The following is a 10,730-nucleotide window of genomic DNA, read 5'->3' on the forward strand; positions in this document are numbered from 1 at the left end:
AAAACAAACAAACAAACCTGTGTAGGGTCAAAAAAGAACATTTATTCTTAGGAATTATCACAAATGTTTGTGACACTTGCAGAACTAAACAGCTGCATTTTTATTAACTGGAGTTCAGTTCATTAATGGGTGCAAAAAATGACCAATTAAAAAACACCCGCAACTTTCACAGCAACCCTCTTTTTAGTTGCTAGGATACGAGGCAGGGGCATCTGAAAGTGCAGTAATTCTGCAAACACTCCAACAAACAGGTCAATGAGTTTTTGGCTTCTGACAAAATCCAAACTTGCAAACATTAATCAGAACCATGCTCCCTTCAGATTTACTTTCACTGATCAATATAGTGAAACAAAAGTCCTCAAACCAAAACAGACGCCAGCATGTAGACAATGAGCCGTCAACCCAGACGTGTCGTTACTGTACTCGATTCTCGCTGATAAATCTCTGCCTTTATTGAAAATGTTGCATTGTACATCATTCAGCTCAGCCTCACACTCACAGGCCAACCAAAACGTCCCTCCACAGGTCATGCAGGCACGAGTGTATAATAAATGACAACAGTTTTGACAACCATACACTGTGGAAAAGAAAGCCTCGTCTGTGTGTGAGCACCACCGTCTAAATTTCACTCGGGGAGGGGTGTGTGTATATGTGGCAGCAGCCCAAATGGATTATTGTGTGTACATAAAAAGAATGTGTGTGTGTTGAGGGGTGGGGAATGGGGCTCATCGGTCGCTGGACTACACAATCATCTCAAGCTGTCTTGCATATTCAATGACTTGCTTGGCCAGCTCTGTGGAGGGGATGGTCACTTCCTCTGTCCGCTGTTGCTGGGAGCTGAAGGAGTAGTAACCATCAGGGCTCTGCGTCCAGCCTCTCTACAGGGAGACAACACAAGGGTCACTGTGAAGTCCCCCTGTTACACTTACACAAGCAGCGTTTACAAATAAAACACCTTGAGCCACTTTACTGTCATTTACTTAAACATTACTTAAGTTAAACACTAGTAAATTGGTCAATCTGATGAACCCCGTAATCCATCCACAGTATGAGGGCAGATTCATGAGGAAATATCCTGTGTGCTTACTTTCTTGGCATATTCTGTCATCTTTTTCGGTGAGGAGAAGAAAAGCACCCTGGTGGCCTCGTTGAACTGGATCTGCTCGTATGCCTTCTCTATGCATCCTGCAATCTCATCACTAAAAAAGGAAAAGTTAAAGACCTATGATGAATATAGAAACATCTACTGACATTTTATAAATACATGTACAATTTGATTAACCACACAATTTGCCAATTATATTAAAGTGTATGCAATCCCCCTGCTTCTGCAGCACTGTTCCTATTAAAGATATTGGAACTATGTTCTCTGCATATTTTTGGTGCTTTTTTGCTAGAAAACATCTGATCAATTATTACTATAATTATTATTCCATTAGTATTATTTCAGGTTTGTTGGGAGCTGTGGGGAAAGGAAGGGGAAAAAAACAACAAAAAAAACCCACCCACACACACACTGTGTCCCCCTTTCCCAAACAAAGTTGATGAAGCCATGTCTGGTGTAAATAAAATAAAAATAAATCTGCATCTTTAGTTTGTGCACTGGAGAGCCAAAGCCAAAGTAGCCTAAATGTAATGCTGTGTGTTAAAGGATCAGTGGGTTTTAACTCCAGTCCTGGGAAGCCACTTCCAGTTTCAGGTACTCTTCTATCCCCAACACACCAGACCTAGCTTGCAGATATCTACATGATAATCTGGATCAGGTGTGCTGGTGCAGGAGATAGCACAAACTGTAGGACAGTGCAGTCCCAGGACTGGAGCTCAAAAACCAAAGTCGTAAACTTTTGTATATTATTATATATATTTTGTTTAGATTAAGCCTACAAATACCCAACTTGACATGAGAATGTTTGTAGTACCGCAAAAAATTAAAATAAAAATCTTACCGGATTGTATCAAGAAGAATGTCTATGAAGAAAGTGTAGCTCTCAGCAGGGATATTTCCTTTTGCAAGAAAGACCTTGTTGTAACTTCCTTCCATCAGATACTGGAGTAAAAAAAACACAGATACAATCAATCACAGACCATAGAGTTTATTTGAGCAATCGCAGAACCTGACCACAATAATCTATGTACTGACACGTCCCCCTCACCTGCTCTAATGAAACCGGGTGTCTAATGTAGACGTTGGTCTGGATGTCTTTAGCGCTGAGTCTCTCCAGTTCTGTGTGAAACTCAGACACTCTGTTCTGGGACAGCAGGAACAGCAGGTTTAGACCCAGTAGCTGATGCATGTAGGCCGACTCTGGTAACTCATCCCTGTTTAAGGTTATATTGTTTTAAAAAACAAACAAACAAACAAACAAACAAACAAAAAAGACGAGAAGAAGAGTTATGAACCAACAAGAAACTCTAAATTAGTTCCACTAATTTACAAATGCAGATTTTAATGGTAAGGGATTTGACATGACAGTATTACTTGTAATCAAAGTAGTAACACTTCAGCTGAGCCATGTATCGTTCAAAGGAGGGGATGTCTTTCTTCAGGATGCTCCACAAGGCCCCAATCTCCAGCACATCTCCTGCAAAACAAAACAGTCAGATGTACAAATGCATCTGTAATCATTCTGAATATCAACTCACAATGTTTACAAGCATACTCACGGGCTAAGATAAGCTGCTGTTTGGTGAGTTTGGTCCCAGTGGTTGGTAAGAAATTGAGTTCCAAGAGAGAAATCTGAAAATCAACGATTACGATATCTTAAGATTTTGCAAATCAAAATAACAAGGAAACCTCTGATGAATCATCTAAAAATAATGACTTAGTATCACCAGAAAAATACAACTATTGCAAAATAATGAGCATCTCCAAATATTGAAAAATTATGTCAAAATAATGACAACAAAGACAATAACACAGCACCTCAGAATAAAGTCTCAGCATGTCAAACTATCAAGAAATAATGAGGAAGTGATTCTCCTGATGATGAAAGGACTAATTAGGTGCGGGACTTTAGTTTAAGGGGCAGGAATGAGTTTCCGAGCTCAGCTGAGCTTCAGAGAGCTGCACATGGGGCAGATGGTGTATTAATAACCGCAGAGAAACACAGTGTACTGATCGATGGGTTTATCGGACGACTCGGTTCTGAGTCACATTTCACACAGAATCCAGCAGGACGGAAAGATCTGAGTGATCTGAAGATCAGCAAATCACCCAGCTAGCCCAACTGCTAGCCCAACAGCTAGCCCAACTGCTAGCCCAACAGCTAGCCCAACAGCTAGCCCAACTGCTAGCCCAACTGCTAAGACCTCCTCCTCCTCCTCCTCCTCCTCCTCTTCCTCAGCATGGTAGTAAAACACACACAGTAGCACCATTATTGCATCTGAGTAAGTCTCTTAATATAAGCTGTGCTGGCGGCTGATAAACAGCGGGGCTGCCTGACAGTCGGCTGTAGTGGGGGAGCTAGCTAGCCCGCTAACCCGCTAACGCTAACGCTAGCCCGCTAACGCTAGCCCGCTCACTCCGCTCCTCCAGTCCTCAGGCAGACTCCCGGCGGCCGTTGGACACAACCCTATACGCAGCACCTTGAGTTTGCTGAGGATCTCTCCGCACTTGTTGAGGCTGGGGTTCTTCTTATTCCACTCGGCTTTCAGAGTCTCGTACAGCCCCGCGGTCTCCTTCAGCACAGACGCCATGGTGATTCTGCAAAACGTACGACACCGGTGGACGCGAATACGGCCTGTAGCTGTCGTGAAATGCTGTTGCTATGGATACAAGTCATCGACACCGACAGACGGCGCCGCTCGTTCACAAACAGCCGGGAATAAAAGTCCTCTCTAAGCATCTCATGATAACGAGAACAGCCCGAAAACCGCCTCAAATAACGACTTAGACCCTCTCTCTCTCTTAACTGAGAGTGGTGGCTTCTTTGTTTTTTTTTTTTTTTAAATATAATGAATGAATTTAGTACGTTACTGTTCATAAGTTTTGATATGGTATCTACAGAAGGAGAAAGGGACTTTTATCAAAACAGAAAATTTAAATGAGCTTGACTTATGAATATGAAATATTCCTGGATGACAAAGTAATATTACATCATTATTAATATCGAAATGTTCTGTTTGAGTCAGAAATGTTCAATATATAATATAACATAATGTATATATAATATAATATATATTATAATATATATAATAATAATAATAGACATAACATAATAATAATAACACAAACAAATATCTATACTATTTCAGAATGGGGATACATAGCTATATACATGAGTCTTTTGCTGTTTAAGAGTCTTTTGCTGTAAATAATATTGTTTATTGATTTTTTAATTCTTATTTATATTGTGTTTATAGTGTAAATGATTTATCTAAATTTTTGTAACTGAGTGTCCTGCTATCCTTTTCTGCTGTGACACTGAATTTCCCCACTGCGGGACTAACAAAGGACTATCTTATCTTATCTTATATAGATTTCATGATAAAGTAGTTGCTGCACTTTTATTTATCCAAAATATTAACCCAATTAACTGAGAGTAAGGGGATATATATATATATATATATATATATATATATATATATATATATATATATGTGTTGATAAAGAACCAGAGCTCGTCCCTAAAGGAAGGTCTGTTCACTCGGGGCCATCAAACCACTGGAAACTGAGGGTCAGGTTACCGCTTGAAGCTCAGATGAAGCCCCTGACAGGCTGATGAGTAAAGCAGCACTGCTCAATACGAGCTGGGGCTTTCGCGTGTTCTGGCTACTGCGCTTGCGCAGATCTCCAAACTCAGGGCGGGCTTCCCCCCCCCGCGCCGCAATAGTGTAGAGCCTCCTCCGCTCGCGGCGCTACCTGCAAGCTGATTGGCCCTTTTTGTTGAAGGGCGGGGCTTTACCCGTAAACAGACGCCATGTTGAGCTTTAGCGCCCATTCATTCCTAGCTCACCCAGTGACCGGTCTCCTCACCTCTCGCATCTGTGGTGGAGCTGACCTCAGCTTAGGGTCATCCCTCCTGTGTTAATGACGGTCACGCCACACAACCCTCAGCTCTCTGTAAACAGCTGTCAGCCCTCAGCGGTGGACTGATCAGCATGTTCTGATCATGAACCAGTGTTTGATTAGATAAATGAATGAATACATGGATCAATAGATACATGTTCTGTTCTTTTGATACTTGATGATTATTTCTGGTCTCCAAAATCAACTGACAAACAACTTTTACAGGAGATAAGAGGTCTGGACTGAACTGGAGCTGCTCCTAATCCCTGCACTGTGCTCATCTGTTAATGTAGGAGCTGCTGACCGATCTGCCTCAGCTCACACTCCTGACCTGCTCTACAGTAGGAACTGAGTCCGGGCCTAAATCACCCAGCCTTCATTCACACACCTGAACGTATTTATATATGTTTGTCTCTGCGCTCTGTCTCGTGTTCTGTCTATTGTCCTGCACTATTATAGAATTATATATTATTATATATACCCCCCACACACACACACACACACACACACACCTTAAGCTCTACCCACGTATAGGAAATAGAGCTCCTTCAGTGTAACATTCCAATGTACTTTTAAGGGTCAGTGTGCAATAATATCTAAATAATCTGTAAATAATATTGTTCTGCAGAGTTTAAGACTTTTATTATATGGTAATTGTATTATATAGTGTATATATTTTGCTAATTCATCTATTTTTTGTAACTGAGTGTCTTGCTACTCCTTTGCTGCTGTGACACTGAATTTCCCCACTGGACTAATAAAAGATTATCTTATCTTATTTCTTATTTCCTATCTGTTCGGCAGTGTTTGTTTGTACTGTAAAACCCTGTATCAGTATAATCACAATAACGCTGAATTGAATTGAATTGAATTGAAATGTAAGTAATTCTGGACTAAGTTTATTCATTATGAAAAAAAAACTGTCCTGAAACATCTGATTCAGATCGAACAGAGCCGGATCATTACCTGGTGCTGTAAGGTGACAGTGGTGGTGCAAGGTTCTCCACACAGCAACAATAACACATCTGTATTAATAAATATGACAGAAATACTGAAAGCAATACAAGTAAAACTAGCGTGTTGTGTCCACCTGAAGATCAGTGATCATTCTGGTTCTGCAAGACTCAACAGCCTTCAAAGTTCTACCCAAATACAGGTGCTGCTTAGTCTCTATTTCCAAACATGGCTCCTGGACCAGTAAATGGTCAGACTCAGGGACTCCAGGGTTTCAGAGGGAAGTTCATTTCTGTACACATGATGATTTCTAGGCCTGAAGACTGATGACATATATTCAGGAACTCTCCACCCAGCTCAGGGTTCATTCAGCCAGCCATAGAATTAATACAGTAAATGGAGCCACAGTATGAACACGGCTAAAACCTGGAAACACTGAACACTTACGGTGGCCTTTTTTACAAAAGCTTTCAAAAAGATTCAGGAACAGGTTGCACTCACACAGCAGTAGAGAAGAAGTACTGCCAATAGAATAGGACTCTCTGGAGCAGATCAGCACCTGCCAGGCGTGGGCTAGAGGGGTATAAAGCCCCCCAGCATTGAGGAGCTGTGGAGCAGTGGAGGAACTGTGTTCTCTGGAATGATGGTGGAGGAGCTCCATCCAGTACTTTTGGGATGAGTTGGGGATCTAGTAGAAGACCTTCTCTGCACAGTAGAGACAGTTACTCAAACAAAAACAAGATCAACTCTTTTTAATATCCCTGATTTCAGAATACATATGAATGAGCAGGTGTCCCAATACTTGTTATCCCAAAACATTTGTCCTAAAGTGCATTTATTTGGTAGACAGAGCACAGAATGAAGGTGTCACTAGAAGACCAGCTGGGTGTTCAACTTGGGAGCGCTGTTAAACTCAAGGCTGTTTCTGAACGGCTAAAGGAACCTTCCTTTCCTATCTCACCTGGGGTTGCCTGATGACGTAACCATGCAGATATGTAGATGCAGCTGAGAGTGTGGACTGTTGGGAGATGTAGTTTTAGTCTTTAGACATTTAGTCCAAAGTTGGCATAAATAGAGTGTTTAAATCAGCGTTTCCCAGTCCTGGTCCTATGGAAAACCAAGTCTGCCAAAAAAAAAAGAAGAATATTAAAAGCAGAAACAAAGAAAAAAATATAAAAATAACAATTAATTAATATAGGTCATAAAACCATAAATAAATTAATATGACAAAACATAGATAAAATAATTAGAGTTTTTGTATTTTTATTTTTACTTTTATTAATTATTCATTTGTTTTGTTTTTGTTTTTTTTTTGGCAGGCTTGGTCCCCCATTTCCTTCAAGTCATGAAGAAATACTGCATTTATGAGAAGAACGTGCCTCATGAACACCACCACAAAGCTGTATTTACTACCTAGAGGGAAACCCAGACTCTCTGATTTGGGGGCGTGCCTGTATGGTAGACCTTTTGTATTTTGGCAACACTACAGTCTAAAATCTTTTAAATGGCTTTACCTTCATCCACACTTAAACCTGATAAGGAGACTACATGCTGCTGGTGTTTCTTATTAGAAGTAACCACTGCTCACCCTCTGCTCACCCACTGCTCACCCACTGCTCACCCTCTGCTCACCCTCTGTTCACCCACTGTTCACCCACTGTTCACCCACTGCTCACCCTCTGCTCACCCACTGCTCACCCTCTGCTCACCCTCTGCTCACCCACTGCTCACCCACTGCTCACCCTCTGCTCACCCTCTGTTCACCCACTGTTCACCCACTGTTCATCCACTGCTCACCCTCTGCTCACCCTCTGTTCACCCACTGTTCACCCACTGTTCACCCACTGCTCACCCTCTGCTCACCCACTGCTCACCCTCTGCTCACCCACTGCTCACCCTCTGCTCACCCTCTGCTCACCCACTGCTCACCCACTGCTCACCCTCTGCTCACCCACTGCTCACCCTCTGCTCACCCTCTGTTCACCCACTGCTCACCCTCTGCTCACCCACTGCTCACCCTCTGCTCACCCTCTGCTCACCCACTGCTCACCCTCTGCTCACCCACTGCTCACCCTCTGGGTACATTGTACGTGCACCGCCTACGAACACCACACCTCTCTCACGCGTTACTGCTCCGAGGTACAGAGCAGTGGAGAGTAATTATGAGCAGTAATCAGTGACAGGTGTTTGGTCTTTGTTTAGTACATTAAGCTCCGTTTCTGAGCAGAACTCGAAGGCAGCATAGGATTACCTGGTACAGACAGTGTGATGCTCACTTGGTCATTTACAAATCAGAAGCTTTTGGGAAATCCAGCTCAAACCCACTAACAACCCCTCCCTGAGCTGAGTGAGTGTGCAGGGAGTACTCCAGGACCAGGCTTGTGTAACAGTGAGTCTCTGAGGGTTAATCCAGAGAAGGTCATCCTCAGGCCCTGTGTTCACCTGGCACTCCCGATTTAACTCGTTAACTCGAGGAACACGCTGGGTCAGGAGTGCTGGAGGATGGAAATCACATGTGCAGATGTGTGGAGTCTGGGTGACCTCTGGGTGAAGTCTTCACATGCCCCCCATCGTACCTCAGCAGTCTGACTGTAATCCCAGCAAGAACCCTCTTAGCCCCTGTCACTGTTCTAGCTACACAGAACCATGGCTCTTTTGCCTTTGCTGCTTTCCTCTCACTGTAGTGTCTTTCTAATTCTGTGATTATTTAAATAAACGAATGAAATCGTGTCTTATTTAGTTCATTAGGAAGGAGAAGAAGGTTTTATTCAGAACTGAAACCAGCAGTTCTACTGAATCAGCCACCGCTCGGGAGCTGAAAGAGTCGACTCTTATCGGTGAGTCGACTGATCCGAATCACTAGAAAGCTCCATCACTGATGTGTTGCATTTTTTGAAGCCTTGTGCCAAAATAAACTCTTCGAAGCCACACCCAAACTGTACACAACTTCAAACTCGACCTATCACAGGGCATAAACAAAAGGACAAGACACGCCCCCTTTAAACCCCCGTCCCTCGCGCCCCGTCAGGCCGGGCTCGCTCTTGTTTGTTAAAATGGAGACTAAAAGAAGCCAATCAAGCCATAAACCGCTCGGTCTGATCCACCTCTCAGCCCGTGAGGTTCAAAAAGAGACCCAATCACAGTCCGCAGTGTTTCATCCAAAATACACATCTGTGGCATAAAGGGATCCGGACCCAGACCGGAGCAGTGAGCGCAAACGCCTGTCGGTTATTCTGAGTCAGTCACCCGCGCGCGCCTGAACCCTGCACCCTCACACACAGCACTGACCCCCCAGAACCAAGAACCCTGCACCCTCACACACAGCACTGACCACCCAGAACCAAGAACCCTGCACCCTCACACACAGCACTGACCACCCAGAACCAAGAACCCTGCACCCTCACACACAGCACTGACCACCCAGAACCAAGAACCCTGCACCCTCACACACAGCACTGACCACCCAGAACCAAGAACCCTGCACCCTCACACACAGCACTGACCCCCCAGAACCAAGAACCCTGCACCCTCACACACAGCACTGACCACCCAGAACCAAGAACCCTGCACCCTCACACACAGCACTGACCCCCCAGAACCAAGAACCCTGCACCCTCACACACAGCACTGACCCCCCAGAACCAAGAACCCTGCACCCTCACACACAGCACTGACCACCCAGAACCAAGAACCCTGCACCCTCACACACAGCACTGACCCCCCAGAACCAAGAACCCTGCACCCTCACACACAGCACTGACCCCCCAGAACCAAGAACCCTGCACCCTCACACACAGCACTGACCACCCAGAACCAAGAACCCTGCACCCTCACACACAGCACTGACCACCCAGAACCAAGAACCCTGCACCCTCACACACAGCACTGACCCCCCAGAACCAAGAACCCTGCACCCTCACACACAGCACTGACCACCCAGAACCAAGAACCCTGCACCCTCACACACAGCACTGACCACCCAGAACCAAGAACCCTGCACCCTCACACACAGCACTGACCCCCCAGAACCAAGAACCCTGCACCCTCACACACAGCACTGACCACCCAGAACCAAGAACCCTGCACCCTCACACACAGCACTGACCCCCCAGAACCCTGCACCCTCACACACAGCACTGACCACCCAGAACCAAGAACCCTGCACCCTCACACACAGCACTGACCCCCCAGAACCCTGCACCCTCACACACAGCACTGACCACCAGGACTCATTTACCAACAATAACATTCAATATGTTCTGGGTTTTATTACCTTTATTGTTCAAAGGCACTGACATGTTATCGACTTTTTGTTTTATATCTCTCAAAACACAAAAGCTTGAAATTAGATTGAGATATTAGAGCTGTGGATTTATAATTAAACATGTTAAAAATGTTTACATACATAATAAGCACCCTTTCAGCATAAGAGTGGAAAAATGTTAGGAAAGGCTGTTTGTTTGTATAATAATAATAATAACAACAATAATAATAATAATAATAATAATAATAATAATAATAATATGTTTAAAACGTAGTATTATTTAAATCCACACAAATGTTACGGGAAAAAAGAAATAAAAAATAAAAACTAAATAGAAAAAAATGATAAAAATGATAAAGGTTATTACAACTAACGTAACAAAATCGCAAGGAAATGCAAAAAAATAAAAGAGGTGTTTCGTCATGATAAATACAGCACGGTTTTACGAGGTTTCTCCATAAAAGTTCCACATTAAAGGATTCGAGTAAAGTCACAAATAAATAA

The 10,730-nt window shown here is 43.5% G+C and overlaps 1 protein-coding gene across 1 annotated transcript; it reads right to left on the bottom strand.

Annotated features, from left to right (window-relative positions):
• Positions 1-22: 22 nt before the first annotated feature.
• psmd8 (proteasome 26S subunit, non-ATPase 8) lies at positions 23-3,729 on the bottom strand. Its single transcript, XM_072694943.1, has 7 exons — positions 3,586-3,729; positions 2,665-2,737; positions 2,480-2,582; positions 2,154-2,319; positions 1,947-2,047; positions 1,088-1,199; positions 23-878 (listed from the first exon to the last, which is right to left on the bottom strand). Exons 1-7 carry the CDS (start codon positions 3,694-3,696, stop codon positions 741-743), a joined length of 804 nt encoding a protein of 267 aa, XP_072551044.1. The 5' UTR covers positions 3,697-3,729; the 3' UTR covers positions 23-740.
• Between the last annotated feature and the right edge of the window lie 7,001 nt (positions 3,730-10,730).

This window comes from Salminus brasiliensis, chromosome 13, assembly GCF_030463535.1.
Source record: "Salminus brasiliensis chromosome 13, fSalBra1.hap2, whole genome shotgun sequence".
Classification (NCBI taxonomy): domain Eukaryota; kingdom Metazoa; phylum Chordata; class Actinopteri; order Characiformes; family Bryconidae; genus Salminus; species Salminus brasiliensis.

Coding starts and splice junctions, on each gene's coding strand:
- psmd8 (XM_072694943.1), bottom strand. CDS start 3,696: ATGGCGTCTGTGCTGAAGGAGACCGCGGGGCTGTACGAGACTCTGAAA. Junction 2,738..3,585: donor AGATCCTCAGCAAACTCAAG/GTGCTGCGTATA, acceptor GTTGATTTTCAG/ATTTCTCTCTTGGAACTCAA. Junction 1,200..1,946: donor ATTCTTCTTGATACAATCCG/GTAAGATTTTTA, acceptor TTCCTTTTTTAG/TGATGAGATTGCAGGATGCA.